The 26,265-nt window shown below is 38.7% G+C and overlaps 1 protein-coding gene across 2 annotated transcripts in view; it reads left to right on the plus strand.

Moving 5' to 3' along the window:
- The window catches only part of LOC130910745 (homeobox protein unc-4 homolog), a 31,585-nt gene extending 14,295 nt beyond the window's left edge, over positions 1-17,290 (plus strand). The window contains exons 5-9 of one of the 2 annotated variants that reach the window (XM_057828284.1): positions 736-884; positions 973-1,109; positions 1,596-1,797; positions 9,134-9,444; positions 16,669-17,290. In XM_057828284.1, coding sequence (XP_057684267.1) covers positions 736-884; positions 973-1,109; positions 1,596-1,797; positions 9,134-9,444; positions 16,669-17,054 — 1,185 coding nt within the window. In that variant the 3' untranslated portion in view covers positions 17,055-17,290. The remainder of the gene's footprint in view (positions 1-735; positions 885-972; positions 1,110-1,595; positions 1,798-9,133; positions 9,445-16,668) is intronic. The other variant, XM_057828285.1, reaches the window with a different exon arrangement.
- Positions 17,291-26,265: the final 8,975 nt, after the last annotated feature.

Consider the following 26,265-nt stretch of genomic DNA (forward strand, 5'->3'; position numbering starts at 1 on the left):
ATTTCCCTGCACTTGCTCTATAAAAGTAACATCTACTGACCACCACAATGTTTTTATTCATTTCTTTTAGTGTTTCTGAATGCTAAAGATTTGCGCTTTTGAAGTAATTCATTATTTTTTCAAGCTTTTTATTTGAGTTTGTTCTACATGATAAAATGTCTGCGTGAGTGCTTGTCCGAGACTGGTGATTCCATACTTGTTGCTAGGGGTTTGTATATGTATGATATAATTAAAAAAAAAAAAAAAGTCACGCATTGTAAACATATGACAGAAACTATGGCGCATTTTCATCCCATTGTTGTCACGTCAGATGAAAACTGGCATTAGTTTTGTTATATTATAGTCTTCCAAGACACATTTATAGCTCGTCATCGTCATGAAAAAATTGTTCATCGACTAAATATTTTTGTTGTCGGCATCATTGACGACGTCTGGCCCAGGTAGGTGCTACCCTTGTCTTTTCTTGTTTTTATCTTACCGTCCTACTGTCTTTTCGAGTCTTGTCTTGGTCTTGTTCATTTTGTTCCGGTTCTTTTCTACTGCGGGGCAGTCTTTTCTCATCAATGTTTCGTTTCTATCTGGTCTTGTTCTTGTCTTATGTCTTTACCCTTAGTTTGTCAGTTTTTTCATGAATCAATCTAGAACAAAATGTAATACTATACTGTATATACTATTTAAAATTTACAGGTATTGTGTGGTGATGTAAGGTGTTGTTTTTGTGTTGCTGTGTGACAGGTATGGTTTCAGAATCGACGAGCCAAGTGGCGCAAAGTAGAGCGCTTAGTGTCATGTAAAGCTGAACAGCTACACAACAGGGGCAGGTGGAGTCCTGCCCGTCCCCGTGCCCAATCTTTGCTGCCCAATATGCAAACTGAAGCTAGCGGGTGAGAGCCATTTTTGTTTTTTGTTTTTCATTAATTGGGACTGCAGAATCGCCTGGATTGACGACCACCGCGTCTGATTTTTTTTTAGCAACATAGCACCTGTGTTCTCTGGACACTTTGGCACCAAGATGCCGCTGCTGGACTCTGTGCTGCCTGTGCCACCTTTCTCTGCACTCTCCACGCAAACCCAGCCCTCCTTCAGCCAACTTCTGGCCACCAGTCCAGGTTTTCTTCCTCCTGCAGGCTCAATTAGTCCGTGCTAAATGAGATGTTTTACTGAGTTTACACAGGCTAATGACAGCCAATGCAAGACTTGCATCAAAGTAAGATATCAAAAGTGGGGTGTTAATAAACTGCAGGTAGGCAGAAAATATTTTGGGGGACAGACAGAAAGATGGGGAATAGGAATGCAGAAACATGATTGAATATATAGTTTATGCTACCTCACTAGAAGTAGCTTTACAAAATCATAACATTGTTTACAAAGGGGACACCCCAATGAGGAAGCAGGAAATACTAGGGTATAACAGGGCATGGTAAGTGTGAAAAGCTATCTAATTGGATGTCATTACATGGTGCAATCGTGCCTAATGACATGCTCACTGGATTTGATATTTTAGTTGATATTTTCCATAAATGTCAGCTCACTGGTGTAAATCTTGCTCTCAAATGGTTTTTGTGCTGCCGTTTGACCTGCCTTTCATCTTCAAGGTCAGTCCAGAGTGGGAGAGCAACCTGACTTCCATCCCCGCCCCATGCTCAGCCCTCCCCCCCTCAGGCGAGCCAGCCTCCCCCTTCTCGCCACCTCCACTGCCTTCAACCTTAACATGCCCCCACCGCCGCCGCCTCTCTTTGTGGATGAAGGCGGCTCCTTGGCCCAACGCGACAGCCGCACTCTGCAGATAGACGCCAGGTAAGCATTCCAAAGGTCTTAATACAGTGGCACCTCGAGATACGAAAGCTTCGGTACATGAAAAATTTATTTCACGGAAAGTTTTTCAAAGCTATTTTCGCTTCATATTACAAAAAATGATTCAGCGTTGGAGAGATAATACGTACTGTAATAGATCGTTCCGTCTTGCAGCAATAATGTTTGATTATAACTAGGGATGGGAATTGATAGGATTTTTATGATTCCGATTCCATTATCGATATTGCTTAACGATTCGATTCTTTATCGATTCTCATTTGGGGAAAAAGAAGAACAAACGTTTTGATTGGCATTGAGTTTATTTAATCAGAAGTCACAACCTTACAAATTCACAACAATGTCAAAAGAGGCCCAAAGCCTCAATATTAACTGTGGCAATAAGTGGCAAATGCACAAGAAAGTGTAACATTTTACTGAAACATTTTTCTTATAGAAATAAAAAATATTTGTATATATTGGCATATAGGTCGTTGGTTTGCCGTTGGCAATATGTGTTAAACTTGCAGAGGTCCCCAAACTTTTTCCAGTGAGGGCCACATAACTTTTCCCTTCCCTGATAAGGGGCCGGGGTCAGTTTCTAACAGAAAAAGTGTGACGATTGCAGGAGTGCCTAAATGTAAAAAAAATATTGTTTTTCAGAAAGCCACAATCAAATAACCCTTTCTGGATATTTCACGGAACAAAAGTAAATAAAATAAAAATAATAATATAATATAATAATAATTAATAACAATAACACTATTAATCAAATAGATAATAACCAAATAACCCTCTCTGAGTTCTTCAGAGAAAAAGGCCAGAAAATAAATAACACTATTGAGAAAAAAAATTCAAAATGCTCTCTGGTATTGTTCAGGGGGCCGGACCAAATGTCGGGGCGGGCCGTAGTTTGGGGACCCCATAATACACTTTAATAAAGTGTATTATTTACCAGTATGCATGCCTTTTGGTTTTTATGGTGCTTTCACGCTCAAGTGGGGGCGCCCTTAAGCTTCCTCACGCGAAGAAGAACGCGCTCACGTGAAGAAGAGCGCGCTTACACGCGAAGAAGAAGAAATGCTGCATCCAAGCGAGTGAGCGAGTTATTAAGAGAGGGAAGCACTGCTACGACCCTATGTTCTTTCTTAATGTTTGTAAAATATCTACAGAGGCAACGCCTGTATGTATCATCTTTTGTGGTGTCGTTGTGTGTTTCCGCTCGCGATCGGACACTTAAATCCAGTTGTGTAGTGGTTTGAACGATGTGCTAATGCTAGCGAACGCATGCTAATCGTGTTGTTATTACTGAATTAGCAGCTAATCATCGCCGATTTACATTGATGCAAACCTGTTTGTTATTGGGGAAGAAATTAATTTATTTCATTTCTATTTTTAGTTTCACTCTTCAAGTGATGGTTGAATAAACTCAGCAAATTATACCAACGTCTTCTGTATTGTCATTTCGGAGTTTAGCTAGCTGTATAGCTGTCTCGGTGAGGACAGTGCAGTCTATTCCCTCCCGATGCAGTTATCTCAACCTTCCCTCCCGATGCAGTTATCTCCGCCTTGCAATGACTGCAAGTCGTTTTGTTGTAATTTTTCCTCGTGAAGTAAAGACACACTTTCGAGCGTTTGAACCTACGTGCTGTCATTGTTATGTTTACGGCTGCAATGTTCGTGCTAAAGCATCGTAGCTTTTCATTTTCACCCTCTTTCCTGGTGAAGTGTAGCCAAACTTTGGAGCAGGTAGTGCTTGGCGCCATGCTAGTTTGATGCGTCTGGACAACAAGACAGTCACGACGCAATATGCGTCTTCAGGACTCGTTAAAGGGATCGTTAAGGCTTTTTCATTGTGATGTCGAGGCCTCGAAACACTCGGAACCGGTTCGGAATTGGAATCGGATTTCGATTCCCATCCCTAATTATAACTAAATCAAGCGAAATATAGACACCCCAATGTGTTACAAAATGCTCATGTAAATGAAACAAAAAAAGAATATACCTTTTTAAAAGCACAAACGGTGAGATGAAATAGCAAGCAATTGCCGCCGAAGTTAGCTTGTCATTTAGCACTGCTGTGTTTGCTATAAGCTCGAGTAGTCATGTAATAACGTCTGTAGAATGAGCTGGAACCTAACAAACTAGCTACACCCAAGCGCTACTAGGCTACGACAAAGAATTACAAATAAAGACAGGCAATCAGAGGACATGACAACAAATTTAATGTGGTGTTTTAGTAGCACTTGCATCGAATTAGGCGACTTACTTGTAAAACGCGATTTAAACAAAAACCATGATACGAAAGCCACTCAGGAACAAATTCATTTCATATCTTGTGTAGGGCTGTCCAAAAAACGAATATTTTTCTCCCGATTACTCTCTAGACTTTTTTAACGATTAGTCGACTAGTCAAATAAATTTTTTATGAACTTTTTTTTTTTTTACTAACTACTAGGGATGAACTATATTGCAAAAAACTGACATTGCGGCTTGTGGTTGGTTTGCGATATACTACGATTTTTCACCAGATGACTCGAAAAGCTATGTTTGGGAAGACTTTGAATGACTCACTCTGACCAGTGTTGTTAATAACGGCGTTATTTTTTTCAGTAGTGAGTAATCTAATTAATTACTTTTCTCATCTTGGCAACGCCGTTACCGTTACTGAGGCAGGAAAGGCGTGTGTTACTATGCGTTACTATGTTGGTTGAATGACGCAAGAAAAGTGAGAGAGACGGACTCACAGAGAAGAGAGAGCAGAGCAGGAGTGGGGAGCAGGCGAGGGAGTTGTGACGGCGTTGCAAACGCAATGCTAGGTGGCTCCAGTAATACCTGACTGTAGCCGATAGTCTACAAACTCGCCCACATGATGCTACGGTAGATATCACATAATATAGAACTAGATGCAAATGACAGCCACAGTGGCATTAGCAACATGTATATAGAACTAGATGCGTTAGTAAACAGCCACCATCTTAAAACAGCACACCTCTCAGAAAGGCTCTGTTGTACAGAAACTTCCTAGCAAAACTAAGTGTTTTTATCTTAAATGCTCCGAAATCGGCAAAATCTTGACTTAAATTTATCTTTAAATGATGAAACAGTTTATGAACTTACACATGTTGAAAGTAGACAGAAAGGAACTAATGCAACAACGGGATCAATTTCAGCAACTTTAACAACAGTTGATTCACAACATTAAATGACTTCCACACATAGCAAAGGTTACTATCTAGTAATTGCAATATCCGCAATACCCCTGTGTCTAGTTAAGTTTATGGTAAAGAATTGGGCTAGGGCCAATTGTCCCAAAAACCCTTCAAACTTGAGAAAAAAAAACATGAAAATTATCACCAATTACTTTGCCAAGGAACTAATTACTCTTACATTCAGGTAACTGAGTTACTAACACAATTACTTTTTTAAATTATCACCAGTTACTTTGCCAAGTAACTACGGTAATTACTCTTACATTCAGGTAACTAAGTTACTAACGCAATTATTTTTTGGGAGAAGTAATTTGTAACTGTAATTAATTACTTTTTTAAAGTACCGTATCTTTTGGACTACAAGTCGCACCGGAGTATAAGTCACATTTTTGGGGAAAATTTACTTGATAAAATCCAACACATAGAACAGATATGTCATCTTGAAAGGCAATTTAATATAAAAATACAATAGAGAACAACATGCTGAATAAATGTACAATGTACAGTGCATGAACAACGAAATGTGAATATACTGTCCTCACCAGGACGCTACGGCTCGGTCCTGGCTATACAGCGAACTCCCAAAAGACAATGCTGGACGTCCGTATAATTTGCTGAATCAATTTGGTCCTCGATAGCAAAAAGGTTCAGATCAATGTAAATAAATGATAATTAGATTCTATTACAGCAATAACGTAATAGGTTAGCATGCGTTTGCTAGCATTAGCACATCGTTCAAACAACCACACAACTGGCTCTAAGTGTCCGATCGCGGGTGGAAAACACAACAACAGAAAAGATGATACACGCAGGCGTTGCCTCTGTAGAGATATTTTAAAAGCATAAACAATGAACGTAGGTTCGAAGCCGACTTTCTCTCTTGCTAACTCGCCCACTCACTCACTCAGAGCTACGTAGCTGTCCGTCTTCTTCTGCCGTGTGAGCGCTCTTCTTCACGTAAACAAGTGCGAATGCGCCCCCACGTGGGCGTGAAAGCGCCACAAACTAAATGCATCCATTTCAATATAAAGTCAATAATACAATTGAACATACATTGCCAAAGTCAGAACGCGAACGTGGCCATAGCTATTAAGAGTTATTCAGATAACTATAGCATAAGAACATGCTAACAAGTTTACAAAACCATCAGTGTCACTCCAAAACATCAAAATAACATGTGAAATTATATCATAATGTGTTAATAATTTCACACATAAGTCACTCCTGAGTATAAGTCGCACCCCCAGCCAAAATATGAGAAAAAAAATGTGATTTATAGTCCGAAAAATACAGTAAGATTAGCAACACTATGACCACATTGCATTCATTCTAGGGCTGTCAAACGATTAAAATTTTTAATCAAGTTAATCACAGTTTAAAAATTAATTAATCGTAATTAATCGCAATTCAAACCATCTATAAAATATGCCATATTTTTTTGTAAATTATTGTTGGAATGGAAAGATAAGACGGATATATATATTCAACATACTGTGCATAACTACTGTATTTATTTATTATAACAATAAATCAACAACATGGCATTAACATTATTCTGTTAAAGTGATCCATGGATAGAAAGACTTGTAGTTTTTATAAGATAAATGTTAGTACAAGTTATAGAATTTTTATATTAAAACCCCTCTTAATGTTTTCGTTTTAATAAAATTTGTAAAATTTTCAATCAAAAAATAAACTAGTAGCTCGCCATTATTAATGTCCATAATTACACAATGCTCATGGTGCTGAAACCCATATAATCAGTTGCACCCAAGCCTCAGCAGAGGGCGACAAAACACCCAAAAACAAGTAACAAGTGGACGTGACACTGTGCGTTAAATGCATCAAATATTTTAACGTGATTCATTTTAAAAAATGAATTACCGCCCGTTAACGCGACAATTTTGACAGCCCTAATTCATTCGAAATGTTCCGATCCGATCACGTGATCAGAAATCTGGCCGATCGCGCCATTGTTCAGAGGATCGGACTCGGGTGAAAAGGATCGGGTTTTATGTTTATCTGCTTCATGCTCGTACAGCCTCTCAAGCTCCCTCCTGCTAAGCAGTGTGACCAAACAGTTTTTCTTGGCCACCAGTGCAGCTGGCATTTGGTACTTCACGTTAACAGTGATTGACAGTTATGTAGCTTTGATCTGGCCAGAGATGCCTCGGTAGCTCTACGATCAAAGGCACAAATGTATTAATCATCGTTAAGCTCAGTACGCGGTCTTAAGTGTGCTGTGGCAACTCATTCATTGTGTAAGTGAGAGGCTGTTCTCGGCCGTGTAAGCGTCAAAGCAAAAAAAAAAGTTTTTTGTTTTTTTTTGTATCGGATCAGGACTCTGTTTCGGCAGATTCTTAAAATCATTTGACTCAGACTCAGGTGCCAAAATATGCGATTGGGACATCCCTAGTATTCATATAATACCGTTTAATCCAGGCTAATGGGTTTACCTGTGAATGATGAAGACTGGTGTATTTAAAAGGGATGCAGGTAGCCATGTCTCTGCACAATTGCTGCTTTTATGAAGAAAAACAAAATTTTACTTTGGGGAAAAAAAAAAAATCATAAAAAATTGCACGTCCTGCGATGGGACTATTGCGCATGTGCACATTGCGATGGCGATGTTCAAACGATATATTGTGCAGGCCTACTAAATTCAAATACAAATAAACACATAAATAACAATAATAAAACACAAATAAACAATGAGGTCAAATGCCGATGGCATTACCTAGTGCAAAAGAATGGATTGTTAACAGATTCAGAATACTGTGACTTCACTTTTCCAGCAGGATTCAAAACAATTCTTACTTTCTCTTTTTGTGGTATGTCTATATTGTTTTCAACATTAGAGTGAACACCAGCAGAGTAGAGAAATACAGTAAATGTCACGTACCACTGGAGTGAAATATGTGAAAAAAACGTAATTATACTACGATGGAGTATTAGGGCCAAATTAAAAAAAAAAAAAAAAAAAAACAAGATTAAAGTCGTAATATTGCTACGAGAAAACAAAAGTCGCATTATTACTTAGGGGAAATGTAGCTATGAGCCGCTATGCACTTTACATACATGTGCATTCGCTGGGAGCAATGACGAAGCATTTTTATAAATTCTTCTACTGATTATAATTTAGCCCCTTATCTTACAATATCAAATAATCAATTTATAATCAAATCTTAGCCTCTGAATCGTAATCGAATGGTTAGGTGCCCAAAGATTCCCACCTCCAATATTTACATCATCAGCCATAGTGCTGTAACCCGGGAATTTAAAGCTTGCTTTCACATAAGCCTCGACCCGGGAAAGTCCCGGACGTTAACTAAGACGGGACCAGTTAAATGTCCGCATAATCTCTGTGTCAGTTGACCCTGGAAATTGCTTTCACATACAAGGCCTACCCTTCTAGTGTATGTGAAAAGGGCTTCTGCTATACAGTAGATGAAGCAAAATAATAAGGATTTACTTATTTGTAAAATCGATTCTAAAACACAAGTTGATTTCAATATTGTTGATTTAAACGGAGGCGGCAACGCACTACGTAAAGTACGTAGCTGCTTATTCAGCTACATTAGCCCGACATTAACCCCTTATACTCGGTCGTACGACCCACATAAAGGCAACTTTAATTAAAAAAAAAAAAAAATGTTGTTATATGGACTTATGATCCACCAGCTTGTTGTTTCCTGTCGTCTTCCAAAATTATATCTGGGTGATGGCGCTTCAGGTGTTCATTCTCGGTGACGTGCTTCCGTAGTATGCAAGCTTGGCACACGACTGTATCCTCCTATGTTTCGTTGAAATAAATCCTTTCTTCCGGTGCGCTTTTTGGCTTTGTGTCGCTTTCCCGGCTTGAATCCCTAGCGTTCGCTATTCTCAACTTTCCACACATGTTTTTTAACCCTTTATTAACCGTCGACGGGATGGTGTCCTCATCGACGCATTTACGTCATCGATGATGTCGACTACGTCGAATAGTCGGGACAGCTCTAATCTTGAGGCACCACTATACAGTGGTCTATTTTGATTTTCAGAGTATTATTTAAGCAATATTTTTTTACTTTGGGTGTATGTACAGTGACCTTTTTTTGAGTAAATGTATTCATTTATCTTGATGTCGTCAGTTCTCTGTTTGACTTCAGCGACAAGACGGACTTTCAGAACAACACTCAGCTGTCCTTCCAGCTGCAGACGTCTTACCCGAACGGGCCCACCCAGCCGCTGCCGCCGCAGCAGCTTCAAGCGTCCGCAAGTCATCCGCCACGCATGGCCTTCCTCACCCCCTCCCCCTTCCTCACAACCAATCCACCGGACGACATCTCCTCCTCCTACATAGCCTTCGGTCCTTCCGGGAGTTCCACTTATTCCTCTGGGGGCCACACTTATGTTCAGTCGCACGGCGGCGGGCAAATTATGATGCAGCCCAACAACCCTGGTAAGTGTGAAAAGTGGTACAGAAAGACCCTGCATATTGTGGTTCATCATTTTCATACTGGCAGGTCCTTCCTTGTTTGCTGAAAATTGTTTTCTTTTTTGACAGATAGAATAAAATACTTCATAGTCTGTTCACAGTGGTGACAGAAATTCTTCCTTGACAGGGCTCACAAACACATTCCGCTCAAGAATGTCATGCACCACTCTTAAGTCATAATGATTATGGTAAATATAATCATTAGCAAGGGCGTAGGTTTGGTCTCAATATTGGTAGGGACAATATGGCATAACCTCCATGTACACTTTTTGCTGGGGACGGGACATTCATAATGATCAATTCAAAATAAATCTGTATTGACTTATTCTAACTTTTATGTGTATATTGGTGTATATTGGATCAGCCTACACCGATCAATTCAAACGTTATGAGCAAATTTAAAATTATTTAAACATCACTAAAATTATATTAACATACATACATTCATACATATTAACATACACAATGAATGTAAGCTTGTTAATCATCTCTTAACTATCCAGGAATTTAAAAAAAAAAGTCTTAAAACTCAACATTGTCTAAATAAAGAAATTAAGTATAGCTGAAAAAACTTCTTTGACAAGGAATAACAAAAATAAATAAAAATGGAGCCGACTTTCAGGTAAAACACTACAGCTTTTGTCAACGAGCACAGCCAAAATCAACAAAAAAATGAAAGCTCCTGTGGGCTGCATTAAGACCACAAATAACATAAAAATTCAAATTGGGGAGAAGGGGGTAAACCTCGGTTCACTACATTTCTCAAAGTTAATTAAACGTTGACAGTAGAAAACAGATACAGGAGGACATTTCTCTCTAAGCCGCTTCCTACTCAAATTTTGCAGGTTAGCAAGTTCACATAGTTTAATGTTATACTAACTGTGATGCAGGTCGGACTTTCAGTATCAAAATTAGTGGTGTGTTCCCCACTTCCACAACATTGACATATTTTTACATTTTATACAGTGGCTGCTGCTGGATGAAAAAAACCCATCTTATATCCCTAGTATTTCTAATATCTAATGTGTGTGTGTTGGGGTGGGGGTGGGGGTCAAGTCATCAGCCAATCAAATATGTGTTAAAGAGTAAAAAAATAAAATAAAATGGACCAGCACATTCAGCAAGTGGAAAACGGTACATGTGAGTCTGAACATAATGAAAATAATTAACTTGACAATGGTGGGGTCAATTACAACAATTATAACATATGGAAAGATAATCTAAATGACCTATATACCGGTAACTGAAATCATGATATTACGCAAATAAGGTTACTTAAAAGTTGGTGGGGACAATTTGAGATTCCTGAAAAGTTGGGAGTGTTTTGTCCCTACCGTCCTTATGCAAACCTACGCCCTTGATCTTTAGGTACGATTGCACCATGTAGTGACATCCAATTAGATGCTTTTTGGTTAATTGTTAATTTGGGATAGAAATCAGCAATTTCACAGCAATACATTATCGATTGGACAATTGAAGGATTGGATTTCTGATATTACGTACATCATAGGTGTCAAACTGGTGGTGCAGGAGTCAGGTCCGGACGGCAGCATCATTTTGTGTGCTCTACGAAAGTAAATCACATGCGTTGACTCGCTTAAATAAAATTTTAATGAAATTTCTAAAGTCCTCAATGAAAGATTTTAAAGAGAGCATGAGAGAGCATAATTAAAGACACCATGATTTAACGAGGTATTATCGCGTACTTGCCTTGTTTCGATCCAAAAACTCCGTGTGGCATGTCTCACTGAGTGTCAAGACCAGTGTTGTTAATCTTACTTTTAAAAAGTAATTAATTACAGTTACAAATTACTTCTCCCAAAAAGTAATTGCGTCAGTAACTCGGTTACCTGAATATAAGAGTAATTAGTTACTTGGCAAAGTAACTGGTGATAATTTTCATGTTGAACAGGTCACACAATGTGAAGTTTAAAGGGTTCTGAGAAAATTGGCCCTGGCCCTATTCTTTACCCTAAACTTAACTAGACACAGGGGTATTGCGGATATTGCGATAACTAGATAGTAACCTTTGCTTTGTGTGGAAGTCATTTAATGTTTTGAATCAACCGTTAAAGTTGTTAAAATTGCTCCCGTTATTTCATTAGTTCCCTTCTGTCTACTTTCAACATGTGCAAGTTTTAAAACTGTTTCATCATTAGATAGATTTAGGTCAAGATTTTGCCAATTTAGGATTAGCATTTTAGATAAAAACACTTAGGTTCGCTAGGAAGTTTCTCTACAACATAGCCTTTCTGAGAGGTCTACTGCTTTAAGATGGTGGCTGTTTACTAACGCATCTAGTTCTTTATACATGTTGCTAATGCCGCTGTGTCTGTCATTTACTTCTAGTTCTATATTATGTCGTAGCATCATGTTGGCGTAGTTTGTAGGCTATCGGCTACAGTCAGGTGTTATTGGAGCCACCTAGCATCGCGTTTGCAACGCCTTCACAACTCCCTTGTCTCCTCCCCACTCCTGCTCTGCTCTCTTGTCTCCGTGAGTCCGTCTCTCTCAGACTTTTCTCGCGTCATTCAACCAACATAGTAACGCATAGTAACACACGCCTTTCCCGCCTCAGTAACGGTAACGGCGTTGCCAAGGTAAGAAAAGTTATTAATTAGATTAGATTAATTAGATTACTATTGAAAAAAATAACGCCGTTAGTAACGCCGTTATATTCTAACGCCGTTATTAAAAACTGGTCAAGACACAGCTGTGAATGGCCACAGCCGGACTTTTTGTGGATTTTATGGGTGAAACAAGGTAATATAACGATGCAGAAATTGCGAATGAAAAATTATATAAATTATTCCAAGCTAAAAATGATAGACATTTTGAATAATGATATAATTACTTCTTTTTATGGCTGGGTTGAAACAAAAGCGGTTGCATATCTGTAAACGGGGAAACTAGGATCTTGTTAAAATTCGCCTCCCCAGACAAGCCGCACGGAAACAGCGACAGCTGAACAAAGTACCACTCTGCCGATGCTGCCTCCGCGCGTGCCAACCGGGAAGGCGTACTTCGGGCGTTCACCTCTGATATTAACCCTTTGTACTGACTCCATGTTCCAAAAGTTTGAAAAAGACTCGCCGAAAGCAGGTTGAAAATGTATTCGTTGACAATGGTCAAAAACAAGGCAAAAACAGACGACGGAGGGACAATTCTGGATCCAAAACAAGGCTACATGTTTCCGGGCAGCAAAATCTGTCTTATCTCAGTGTCCAGTGTTTTTTAAGTCCGTTGGCCGGCTGAAGGTGTGTCCAGGCGTTGCTTTGGGATCATCCCTCTCTGGCCGGTTTCGGGCTGTTTAGGTTCGTGCGTGGATGGGATGTGGTTGCCACAGCGACCGACGCTGGTATTGACATCACAAGTACCTGCTATCAACTTTGTTATCCGGGCTGGCACTATTTGTTTTAGGACAAAGCGCGCTGGTCTTTGTCCTTGTTCGTTTGTCGGGAGGACCGATTGCCAGAGTTTGGTGCGTCAATCTTGCTTGTGGCGCACACGTTTTGGGCTTCTGTGATAAGATGGCGATGTGTATCTATTCTGTTTCTTTAAGCTATGGTGTGCTATTTATTTTACATTAGGTGTGTTAGAGTAGTGCAGTCCTACAGTGAATATGAGAAATGATACTATTCCCTGATTGATTGTATTACGTGTGTTCGAGTAATGCAACGGTTAGACGGTGCCTATGAGAAACAGTACCATTTTTCCTTTTCCCCCTCATGAGTGCCGATAAGGTGATTCACTTTACTTTGTTCAAGGCTACTGAGTGGAGTCTGCCTAAACTATAGTTAAATGAATGTGTTATACTAATGCAAACAATTATATGGTGTGTGCGAGAACGTTACATTTACATCCCTTCAATCTCCAGTGTAAAAAAGACAAATTGAATATAGTTCGGGGGCTTAATGCACCATGAAACCGCTATGGCAGCATATAGACATTTTTCTATCACAGACAACAGTTCTTTTGGCGTACAATACAACAGTTTATTTTAAAGAGGGGTGCAAGAGCAGAAACTGCTTTTTTAGCCTTGTCTGTGTTTTCCGCCAGATATATATATATATTTTTTTTTTTTGGGGGGGGGGGGGGGTACTTCGAGGTTTTTCACTTATCGCGGCAGGTTCTTGTCCCCATTAACCGAAAAAAAACAGGGATCACTGTATTTTAAGTAATACGAAAGTAGGTGCGCATACAGGTAGTGCCAGATGTACGCTACTTACTTACTTACTTACTTGCTTACTTACTTACTTTTGACTTCCGCCATTTTGTCTCCAGTCGTTTTTTTTTTTTATTTTTTGGGTCGCATTAACAGTACCTTATTATACCTCTCAGTATCTTATTTTTTACATTAACATGATGTGTTCTGTCTTCACTAAACGTGAAGTTCTTCAGCTTGACAGACAGCAAACAAGGCAATTGTGCATTTTGAAGATTTTTACTGCACTTTTGATATGTAGTAAAGCTGTAACACACATACACTTATGTTCAAATCGAAACGCATTTTAACAATAAAACACTTAACTCAAAACAATTGGTGTTCAAACGTCCATCTAGTGTTGCAGATTACAGGGACAGCAGTAACAATTAAAATGCTTGTAAAACAGTTGGACATTATGATGAGCACACAGACAAAATTGTTAGAGATTATATCCCAAAGCTAGGCAATTAATTCATACAGATTGATTCTATTCATTTGATTATATAAACAAATACCGTAGCAGTAAATAGCATCAATATTGATACAGTTCAAGTACAAGTACACATTTCATATGAGCATAATATTAGACAAAGCTCTTGAGTGAGAGCCTCTCCCTCAAATCGCATTTAATTGTCATTGTATTCATAGCCAGTTGGCTAAAAGACTGCAGCTAATCTGCTCCTTCAATTTGTGACCAGCGAAGTTTACCGCAGTTAACTGCTTGATAAACGTAAAGAGTCAAGTTGAACCGTTTAAATTCACAATTCATAGGAATAGGCGACCAAACATCAACACAGAGGTAAAAAGCGAACAACAAAGATGGGCAGTTTATCTGTCACTAACCTGTAAAGCAGGTGGGAAGATGTCATTTGCACCGTCGACTGTATGGTAGGCACACACGCCGTAATATTGATGCTGCATTCGCGAGTTGTTGGAGTAATCGGAAAAAATAATTCTCTATTACATGGTGTCTATAAGAAACACCTGTCACTCAACTTGTGATGTATTGTCGGAGTATTAAAATAGGCTACTCTTTGTAGCAATCATGTTTTAATCCCACATTACAACTTTACAACACATCAGAAACGTTTTCCAACTTGGAGATCTCCTGGCATACTTGAGCGCAGTATATCTTAAGAAGGTGATTTGTGGAAGTTACATGCATAAATTATCATATTGAGGAGCCATGTGCAGATTGTGTATGTGGTGTGATTACAGTAATATGTTTAATAGGCACATTCTGTAGATTATGCTATGTAGACTTAAAACTCCTGAGTATTTTATTTATTTTTCCACTTGTGAAATATGTCTGGTGACGCCGATGCCTTTTATAAGTCTAAAATTTGGGCTAATTTTGCCTTTTACTGTAAAAAAACAGAGGCATGAAGTGTTTAGAATGCTGCATTTAAGAAGGTTTGGACTAAAGCAGGTTTGCACTAAAAGAGAAAAAGTTGTTCGAAACGTAAAACATGTTTTTAGTAGGGCTGTCAAACGATTAAAATTTTTCATCGAGTTAATCACAGCTTAAAAATTAATCGTAATAAATCGCAATTCAAACCATCTCTAAAATATGCCATATTTTTCTTTAAATTATTGTTGGAATGGAAAGATAAGACGGATGTATACATTCAACATACTGTACATAAGTACTATATTTGTTTATTATAACAGTAAATCAACAAGATGGCATTAACATTATAAACAGTCTTTCTGTGAAAGGGATCCACGGATAGAAAGACTTGTAATTCTTAAAAGATAAATGTGAGTACAAGTTATAGTAATTTTGATAGTTTGTATATTGTGCCTAAATATTGCCATCTAGTGTATTTGTTGAGCTAAACGAAAAGTTTGAATAGAGTTTGACCAAAGTCTGAGTATTATTTTGCATAGCTATTTTGATTGGTAATGCCAGTTCTCTTTGCATTGAGCGCTTTTCTTTTTGTGAACATTTTTTTTTGTTGAGAGATAGAAATATTATTTTTGTTGTGCGTTCACTAAATGATACTGTAGCGACTTCACTGTTCTTAACTGCCCAAATGCATAATGGGAAGTTGGGCACCCATGACTGTCATTGGTGGCTGCAAATGGTATATCTTCTCTGTGTTGTGTTCAATACAGGGTGTTAAGAAATAGATCCTCTCCTGTTATTGTTCCCCACGTCGCTTGTCACAATAGTTATAATTGTTGTGGAAGAGATGCCTAAGCTCATACCAATAAATAGCGCGGCTCCAATGAATGCCTGTGTCAACTCCACTCGCTTGTCTCTGCCTCTTAGCTCTCAATATACATAAAACGGCGCCATTGTAGTCTGTTCGCGGCAATGCGTGATTGGGTCGTTCCGCGCATGCGTTAAATATGTTAAATATTTTAACGTGATTAATTTAAAAAATTAATTACCACTCGTTAACGCGATAATTTTGACAGCCCTAGTTTTTAGTTGAGTGCTGGATGAGGTTTTAGGAATTCACTGAGATAAATGTATGTGTCCATTTTGATTTGTTTTTTTCTGAAGTCATATACAAATATCGCAATAATCGTCTTCAAATGTACTGTAGCATCGAGATTAATTGAGATCTGATCGGATCATGACCTTGAAATTGAAAAACGTATCGCCAGATGTAAGGCAATACACACATTATTGCAATACACTATTTTGATATAGTGTCACACCCCTAATTGTGTTCATGCAACAAGCATGGTGTTTCCTTTGAAATTTTGCAATTTTGTGGCATCTATCCAAGTACTCAAGCTCTTTGGTTGGGCACTTCAATAATCTATAGATTTGAGGCAATCTTCATTTCCAGTCAGATGTTCTTTACATACCTTTTGATTATTAGAATTTAGCACTCAGTGCCCCTTTTCCAAAAGTTGTTTCTCTCTGCATTTTCCCTCCTGTATATGAAGCACACAGAAGTGCAGCCGTTAACGTTTCAAATCTAGAGTTATCCAGGCAGTTTTAGCTCTCGCTTTTCAATTCACAGGTAGCTTGGTGTCCTACCCGTCATACCCTTGGGCTAACATGTACGCCCAGCCTGGAGTTCAGCAGCTCGCCCCTAGTTACCCGGCCGGATTCGCTGGCGCTGCCCGTGACCGCCAGGTACCTTCGTCCTCCGCCAGCATGCCACCATCCTTCCAGCGCACATACACACTTGGCAGCGCCGTCCTCCCGCCCGTGTCCACCTTGCAGCCGTCCCGCCTCAGGGTCGAGAACAGGGGAGCGGAGGCGGCCCCTATGCCCCCCTTGCAGACCAGCCCTGCATGCTCCCCTCGAAGCCCTGTGGCGCCCTCTTGTGTCAAGATCGAGTCAGACAGTCCGCATGAGATTCCCAGCCACTTTAACTGTGACTTCTCTGCTATTCACTTTTGAGTGAGAGCGTGTTGTTTATAAATAATAATATTTTTGTGTTTGATTTAGTTGCAAAGTTTTGTGTTCTTTAGAGCTATCTAAATCTCTTCATTTAGTCCAAAGGACCTCATTCACTTCTCTATTCCAACATTATTACTCCATCATCACACAAGCTATCAAGACCACCGGTATACAAAGTCTATTTGGCCAGTAATATTGCAATAACATAAACAATGCAATAAAAATATTGTATTCATGTGAAATTCTGCTTATGAAATGACGTGTTTTGTCATTAATTAGTTACATACATTTGGCTGAATTAATTCCAGCAAGAAATTCTGGCCTGATCATTGTAAAAACCAATATGGGCTCTCTTCATCACACTAGTCAAAAATGTTTGAGTATTTCCGTTAACTAGAGGGCGCTATTTCTTTCCATATTGGGTAACTTGGCAGTGAAGAATGTGAAAGGGAAGACTTCAGTTGCTCATATACTGTATGAACTGGGGGGAAAAAATTTGAATGATTTTTCCTATAAAGAAATAGTTAATGTGGTATAAAAAACACAACCAAGTTAGATGACGTTATCACATTGGATTATTGACGGTAGCTGTGCATCTAATGAAAAAGCTACCATCTATAACGTTTCTTTTTTTTTCAATGGCGTTTCTTCCCAGCCAAATCCGTTTGACCGATGAAAACCGTTTGACCCACTGATACTGGTCATACACCAAAATGAATTGAAACCTCATGCGATGCGGGCTCTCTTTCAGTTGACACTCCAACAATGACCGTTCGCCCCAAAATGCGGGTTTATTGAAAAAATAGTAGACTACTTGTCCTACAATTTTTGTTCCAAGTCACATCATTTATACATGAAGTGACCCAACATCAACAGGAAGTCCGAGATTTAAAGCAACTTTTCAGTTTTGGTAGATTTTAGTGATACCTGTGGACAAAAGCAGTAGTGTTTTACCTTAAGGAAGACTGCGTTTCTCATGAAGACCAGCGCACACCCGCACAGTGTCATAAAATCATGATCTTCCGGTCGCCTGCAGATGGATTAAATAACATTTCTGTTTCCAACAGCTGTGTGAAGGATGAATAGTAATAAGGTAATGAATCCAGTTGTGGCTAAACATTAGCATATGGCGGTTAGCAACCGTGTGGCTTATTGTGGCTAACCCCCCCACTCCAACCGAATTAGTCAGCGCTGACGAGTTCGTTTGATGGGGGGCTGGGAGATCCGTCACACCAGCGAGTGAAAGCTGGGCCAATGTTTATTCTTGAGTATGCTGGTAGTCTCCCTCCCCCTCGGATAAAACTTTTTGTCTCTTTTGCTGCTCTCCATTTTTGCAGAATTCGCGTGAAAGCGTTTGCACCGATTTCTGTCTTTATAATGAATGGGGAAGGGGGGAAATGACATATACCCTAAAGCAGTCAGCCCATTTGTAGTTTTTTTGTGTGGCAGGGTTCCTGCCACCTTCCTCAAAGTTAATTAGTGCCAGTGAAAGTGATACAGACCCCCTCAAGAAATGAAAGAGGTGTAATTCAACTAGTTGACGTAACATCACAAATATTATGAAAAAATTTTATAAAGCTTGAAAAGTTACCTAGTGTTGCTTTAAAATCAACAGGAAGTGACCTGATATACTAACCTTCACAGCAAAGCTACCATTGCAATTCCTCCAGAAATTGCATTTTCTAGTTTTTACCATCTAGTTTATTATCTAAGGAAAAATACTGAAATTCTACAGTTTCGTAAATTGATTTTTGAGCTGACCCTGAGCACGGTTTCAATGACTAGCTCCATCTAGTGTTAAAGCTGAGAAGTGCAATAGAATGTAGAATAGAATTGAAGCGTCTTGTCCTGTCACAGAGGTGGGGATTAACACGTTACATGTACTCCGTTACAATTACTTGAATAACTTTTTGAGAAAAACGTACTTGTAGTTTAACCAAGCTATACTTTTTACTTGAGTAGATTTATGAACAAAAAAACGCTGCTATTACTCCGCTACTTAGTGCTACAAAAGAGTTGTTACGTTTTTCCTCTTTATTTTACATATTAGATTTTTTTTTATTTTGCCAGCGATGCCAAGTAGCTGTAGCAGCTGTAGTTGTAGCAAGCGGCTCTACCGATTTCACCAATGAGACATGGCAACAATAATCACATGACTCCATTTTACCAATCAAATTCAAGCTTGCCGTTCTATCTTCACGCCAGCCTGTTCAATGAAGTATTTGGTATAGACCCTACTCACCTACGTCACAAAATGGGCGTGTCGCTGTTTCCGGCCGCCATATTGTACCTCTTTTTCAGACCTATAGACCCTACTCACCTACGTCACAAAATGGGCGTGTCGCTGTTTCCGGCCGCCATATTGTACCTCTTTTTCAGACCTATTCTCATTGTTTTCAATTAGTCGAGCAAGTTATAGAGCAATTCATGGAAGCCCCGGTGTTATCTGACGCTGTAAACTCATTGGATCCGTTGCATAAAAGGCGTTACGTGGAAAAGTTTCAGTTTATCCATTCGCCAGTTCCGTATTTGATGCCTAAATCGATGTTTTTCGACCCGCTGGCTTCGCCTGACATCTGATATCCTGATATTTACAACTATCTTGTCCACACAAAATCAGCCTATTCTCACGAAAGTTTGAAAAACTTTAAGAGCTTGGAGGCTTATAAATGCTACGTTGCTGGTTGGGTGAAACAGGTCCTCGTAAACGAAAATTCGGCAGGAATCTTGTGCTCGGAAGGTGAGTTACGAAATTTTCCATTCAAAATCTTTTGTTCTTGCTAACATCCACTGTCAAGTCTAATGTATTTCATATTATTTGTCAATGGAGCTAGGGCTTTAAATGTTTATATGGTTTAGCGATAGCACTCTCACTATATACATATATAATACGTAATAAATATGAAGTGCGATAGCACTACTCCAGATTGTCCCTAGTTGAATTTATTTTTTGGCTTTTGACCTCAATAGTGAAATTGTAAATTAATTGTATGACAACTGTCTGATTATCCCCTTATATATTTTCAGGTAGTTCATTCACAACGTCTGAGTGTATGTTGTCGGCGATTAGCCTAGCAATGATCTTAATTGTGGTTGTCAGCCCAAAACCCTCTAAATATATATTAAATGCATCTTACCAGATATAAAATGACTACTACGTAATCTGTGGTAGTCGTTTGGAGCCCAGTTTTCTCGTCGAATTGCAGCAGTCAATCTCGGTCTCCTCTTCGGCTCTCTCGGAATACGGTAAAAATTCAAGTCTCTCCGTCTATCTACTCTGTTTTTGCAACCGACCGCCACACACGACTTCACCATTTTGATTATTAATGTTAACGAGCAGAAAAACACGCCATAATAGGAGGAATTTACGAAGCGCTAATGCATTAACATGACTAGTATCCGGACAACATGGCGCGGGGGCGTGGCTGTGACGTCACGTGAGTAGGGTCTATACCGAGCTGCCCTCAACATGACTCGAAAGCGCGGATTCAAGTTTTTGTTTGGAACCGATTGACTACGGAAAACCGGAGATATGATCCTTTTAATTTCAAAGCAGTAATTATGAAGGAACTCTTCACTATTCAATCTAGGAAGTATTTTCTCCACCAGAGGGCAGTCATGCTCTTTGGAAGAATAATGCTTCATTTATGTAATTTTTATTTGTCGTCGGAATTCAATGATTTTTGTTTTTTTTTTTCTCCTTTGGCTTAATGTGGTTATGTAATGGCTTATTGTACAGTATTATTATAGCAACGGTTTATATAGATAACTGCCCCCAAAAAATATTGTTTAAAAATTTTTTGAAAATCCAATAAAAATATAAGCAGTTACTCACAATTTTACTCATTACTTGGGTATTCTTTTCACCGAATACTTTTTTATCTGTACTTTATTATATTTTCTGGACGACGACTTTTACTTGAGTAATATTACAAGTATTACAAGTAACGCTACTCTTACTTGAATAAAATTTTTGGCGGCCATAGATGTCCAATCCGTTTGAAGTTGGAGGGTGGCAGTGAATTAACATTTGTACGTTCGCTGCCATCCATCCCACTTAAAATGGATTGGACGTCTACTAGTGATAAATTCCATTTTACATCAGAAGAAAGCAAATAGCTTGTTTTTCTGTGTATTAGCTTTGTAGAATATCGTAGAATGATTTCCTGACCCATGTATTGATAATATTGTCTTATTGTAAGATCGTTATTGTTAGCCTTGTATCGCAAATCGTGTTGTGAGGTACCCAGAGGTTCCTGCCCCGACTGCCCACACCTGCTTGTTATGCCATGCGGTGTTAAGCATAGTCACGAAGCTTCCCTGCACGGAGTCTTAGCCTGAAGGCATGTCCCCACCGTCATCTGTATGGAGAAGTCATTGGATGATGGAGGGATGGAGATGAAAGAGTCGAGTTACATAACTGCTGCTACACTTTTAATGAAGCTCCTTGCTTTCCCTTGCCTTCTACCGCTCGCTGGCTGCCTTCCTTGTTGCTGTTGGCGCCAGAAACACTTCACACTGTGTGTTAGAGACAGAATGTGTGTGTGTGTGTGTGTGTGTGTGTATGTTTTAATTTTTGGAATAGTGAGTGTGCATGCGTGAGAGTTTTTGATAGTCTTCTGTGAAAGTCAGCAGATAGAGGAGTTAGAATTGGAGAACATTTTGGGTCCAAAATTCTTGAAGAATGAGCCTTCACTTATAGTTATAAAATATCAAAAGCCTTATTAGCTCTGTTTACAAAATTTGGTTGGCAATCTGTTAGAGGTTGACCGATATGTCAGGCTAATAGACATACTTTTTTCCAACATCGGTGGATTAACGATTAAAATAGCTGACATATCTGTGTGGTTGTCGCTGACTGACAATAAGACCCCGAAAGGATCCTCCAGCAGCTTGAAGGCAGGCTGCGATAGGAAGCTTCAGGCTTCACTGTTTTGTTGGTAATGTAAGATTTGTGTTTATCTTGCATGAGGGAATATGCAATGTTGCTTTAGCCTTTAAATGTGTTTACTGAGTGATCCTTACACTCGAAATGTAACTCGAAGCGTTAGCGTAGCATTCGTGTTAGCATTAGCTTTAGCATAGCGCGCATCCTCTTAATTTCTCTCGTTTACATCTCGTCGTGACGTCCTGGTGGGTTTAATTATTTTAAAATAATGCACTGTTTTAGCTGTTCGTGATTAATTATCTGCGTTCGTTGGTTTGGTAGTGCTAGACCGAATTTATTCTTTAAGTCTCAGGTCATCTTTGTAAATTTAAAGCTGTTGGCAATTTAAAAAAATGCCTTTCATAATCTACGTGCTTAGAAAAAAAAAAGTATATTGGCTTCCAAAATTGGCTTTGGATATTGGCAGTCGGCTGAGATTTTTTTTTAGATATCTGCATTCACATTGGCGTTTGAAAATCCCATACCGGTCGACCTCTAAAATCTGTGATAATGTTAGCTTTTTCTTCGGAGTAGAAGCTAGCAGTTTAGCTAGCTGTTACTGTTGATCAAAACTTTCATTGTAAGACATAAAACGTCCGAATATAGTCATGCTAACATAAGGTTTGAAGTAGACTTAACATTCATAAATTCTCATAAGAAACCTCTTGTGGGTATTCTTACTCATTTTTAAAAAAGATATATACAGGGTGAAAGTGGCTATAATTTCTTGCTGGAACTCCCTGAACAAAACGGGTCGCCATGGAGCAGGAATATATATTTTTTGGGAGGGGGTGGGAGGGTTCAAACTTCCTAAAATCCCCGAAATGCAAAGAAAACGGCTTTTGGTACAGATTTTACTCATCTATTAGGCTAGTGCATTACACTTACTGTAACAAGGCATGCATGAGAAACTGATTTTTATTCAAAATTGTACTTTGTCAGCTCAAGTCCACTTAACTTAAAATGTTCAGTTTTACAGATACCTTTTTCCAAGACAGAGAGAGCAAATTATAGGGCTGCAACTATCGATTAGTCTTGTAATCGATTAATTGGACGATTGATTAAACGATTACTCGATTAATCAGGTAAATATCACTTTTTTTCAATTACCTTCACAATTCTACTTGAAGTTGTTTTAGGCATGTTGTAAGAAACAATGAGGATAAAATCCTATTTCAAAGCACACTCTCTTGTATGACAATTTACACTTTGAATGGGAGTTTGTGTTGAAAGGAGACTAAACTGGGTTCATGTGTGTGGTTTGCTTAAATAAAAAAAAAAAAGACGACTTTACTGTCTAACAATAACTCGAGTGCTAATACGCTTCTCCAAAACACAATACAAACACACCTAAGACACTGAGTAGCATAATCGCTAACTAGCTTAGCTTAGCGCCAGAATACAAACAACATAATTAGTTTCATTTACTCTCCTCCGACACAAAAGACAAACTAACTCTCGACACTTTGTCATATTACTGATTCAGCAACCCAACCTGAGTGGAGCAGTGGACTCTCTTTATCTAATCACTGGCACACACGCGCACACAATCTCACATTAAACACAAACAAGGACCCAAATGGGACTGCTCATAACTGCTGGCAAAATGGATTATCAAATTCGCTGGCAACTAATTTATTAATCGATTAGTTGTTGCAGCCTTTTTAAGAAGCTCATTTAGACAGTAACACATCTGAAAATTGTTGTTTTCCAAAATAAAAGATTTTTGTTCATATGCTCCTTTGACATAACAAACTGAGAAGTTATATACATGTTAATTATTTCAATAATATAGTCAAGTTTAAGGTGAAGAAAGTCCTAAACGATTAATTGGTTATCAAAATAGTTGTCGATTAATTTGCAAATGATAAGTTGTGGCTTAATCGATTAATTGTTGCACCGCTAGCGACTTAACTCATTGGCTGCCATAGACGGTGATGGACTCCAAATGTGTGGCTCTTTTAGTCCTAATGCTGTGAATTTAACTGAGTTTATCACTAGTAGAGGTTCAATTCATTTGAGGAGAGTGGCAGTGAATGAACGACTGCCATTCCTCCCACTTAAAACGGATTGGACGTCTATAGCCGTCAGTTAAAATCCCTGGATTTGAAGTCGTCCACGTGCCTGGTCTGTACTTTGGACGGGACACACAGCAGTCTGCAATTAAGCTTGTTTTTTCCCCCCTGCACTTCCTCCGCAGTGAACAGAGAGAGTATAGAATAAAGATGGAGGGAGTGCCTGAATGTATGTGTGTGTACGGGATGCTTCATTCCACCTCCATCCTGCAAAGTCAACATTGACAGAGATTTGAGAGAAAGGCAAACTTGTTTCAATATTTATGTTTGTGGCGAGATTTTGCAGCATCACCCCCGAACACATACAGTATGCTAATACACCTACAGTTGATGTCCAATTTGAAACAAAGCTGGCAGAATTTCCAGTTCCGCCGGTTTGCCTTCTGAAGATATGACAAACAGACACTGGGACACAAGGTGGCAATTAAAGCGAGAACAGATGAGTGTCTATGCGAAGAAAAACAAAGAATAGATTATAGCGGGGGTTTTTTTATTTTAATTTTTGCAGCGGCTGCTCGGTAATAGATGCGGAGTGAGTTTGCTTTGGGCTTGTTTGCGTGCTACGAGGTTGGCAGCGCACGGCTGTCATGTTTGATGTTCTCTGTCTAAATGTGCAGCCGAAATGAGAGACTTACAGGAATATTAGCTAATCGTGTTATTTGTGTCTGTTTTTGTTGGTTTTGTAGTCAAAAAAGTCAAGTGGGGAAAAGATTGAACCCTGTGGGACACCGCTCCATGACCTGATAGACTTTTAAAATCATTAAGGATGAATGCAAATTGTAAAATAATGAGGCGATAAAAGGTTTATTTTGTGACAAGAATATATTGCTTAATGTCACAAAAAGCATTTTTGATAATCACAATACTCTTTATCTTTTAAAAATTCTAATGACCTTGTACAGTATATTATGTACAGTGTAAATGATAAATTTCCCAACATTGTGATTAAAGTCCAGATCAATCTATTTGAAAATTTACAGCAAATGTTATAACATGAGTAATAAGTGGGTGGGCCCACTTATGCAACCATATGATGGCACTTCAAAAATTACTCAGGTTGTATATCACGTGTCAAACTGGTGGCCCGGGCCCAGATATGGCTTACTTTGTCATTCCTGTGGCCTGTGAAAGCAAATCACATGCATGGACTTGATGGTTTGGTTTGGTTTAGATTGGGAGCCCCTCCCAGTCAAAAAAAAAAAAAAAAAAAAAGACCTCGAGCACCGTCAGTGGAACTGGAAGATGAGCATTCACAGCATAAGTGAATTGGACAGCAATCATTGTTAATGGCAGGCAATGAGTTAATTTTCTGTCACTTTCATGTCATTTTAAGATACTTCCTGTCAATTTTGGGTAATTTCCTGCTGATTTTTGGGGGCATTTCCGTGCTCCTTCCTGTTGATTGATTTGGTGTCGCCCTCTGTTGGTTTTGGGTCATTTTTAGGTCACTTTCTTGTAGAGCTGCAACTAACGATTATTTTTATAATCGATTAATCGGACGATTAATTAAACGAGTAATCGGATAAATGTCACATGTTTCAATTACCTTCACAATTTAACTTAAAGTTGTTTTAGCCATGTTGTAAGTAATGATGACAACAAAATGACTACCGGTATTTCCTTCGAAAATAATATTTTACCACAGCCTCCTGACTCAACTGTACTCTACAACTGTACTATTTTAAGTACATAAAACTTGTTAATGTATTTAGTGAATGTCTGAGTATAAAACATGAAAAAAAAATTCTTAGTACACAAATAAGACAAAAGTCCTGTTCATTCAAGTAAAAAATAAACATCATGAGTTAAAATAATTTGATATTGAAACTAGAGATGTCCCGATCGGATGCTGATCGATTGGGTCCGATCACGTCATTTTCAAAGTATCGGAATCGGCAAAAAAATATTGGCCATGCCTTTTTTTAATATATATATATATATAATTTTAATTAAATCATGTTCCAACTGTATTTAACGTTACAGACATAATATGTTTCACTTTTCCAGAGTCTTTAGTTTAGGCTTAAGGTAGGGTTATCAAATTTATCCTAGTATCGGCAGTAATTAATTTTTAAAAAAATGTATCACGTTAAAATACCAAAAACCCATTCACGCATTGTCGCGCTCAATCTGTAATGGCGCCGTTTTACCCATATAAAGAGATAAAAGGCAGCGTAAAATGAGTGGAGTGAATTTTGGCAGCCTTTGG

Source organism: Corythoichthys intestinalis, chromosome 22 (genome assembly GCF_030265065.1).
Source record: "Corythoichthys intestinalis isolate RoL2023-P3 chromosome 22, ASM3026506v1, whole genome shotgun sequence".
NCBI lineage: Eukaryota > Metazoa > Chordata > Actinopteri > Syngnathiformes > Syngnathidae > Corythoichthys > Corythoichthys intestinalis.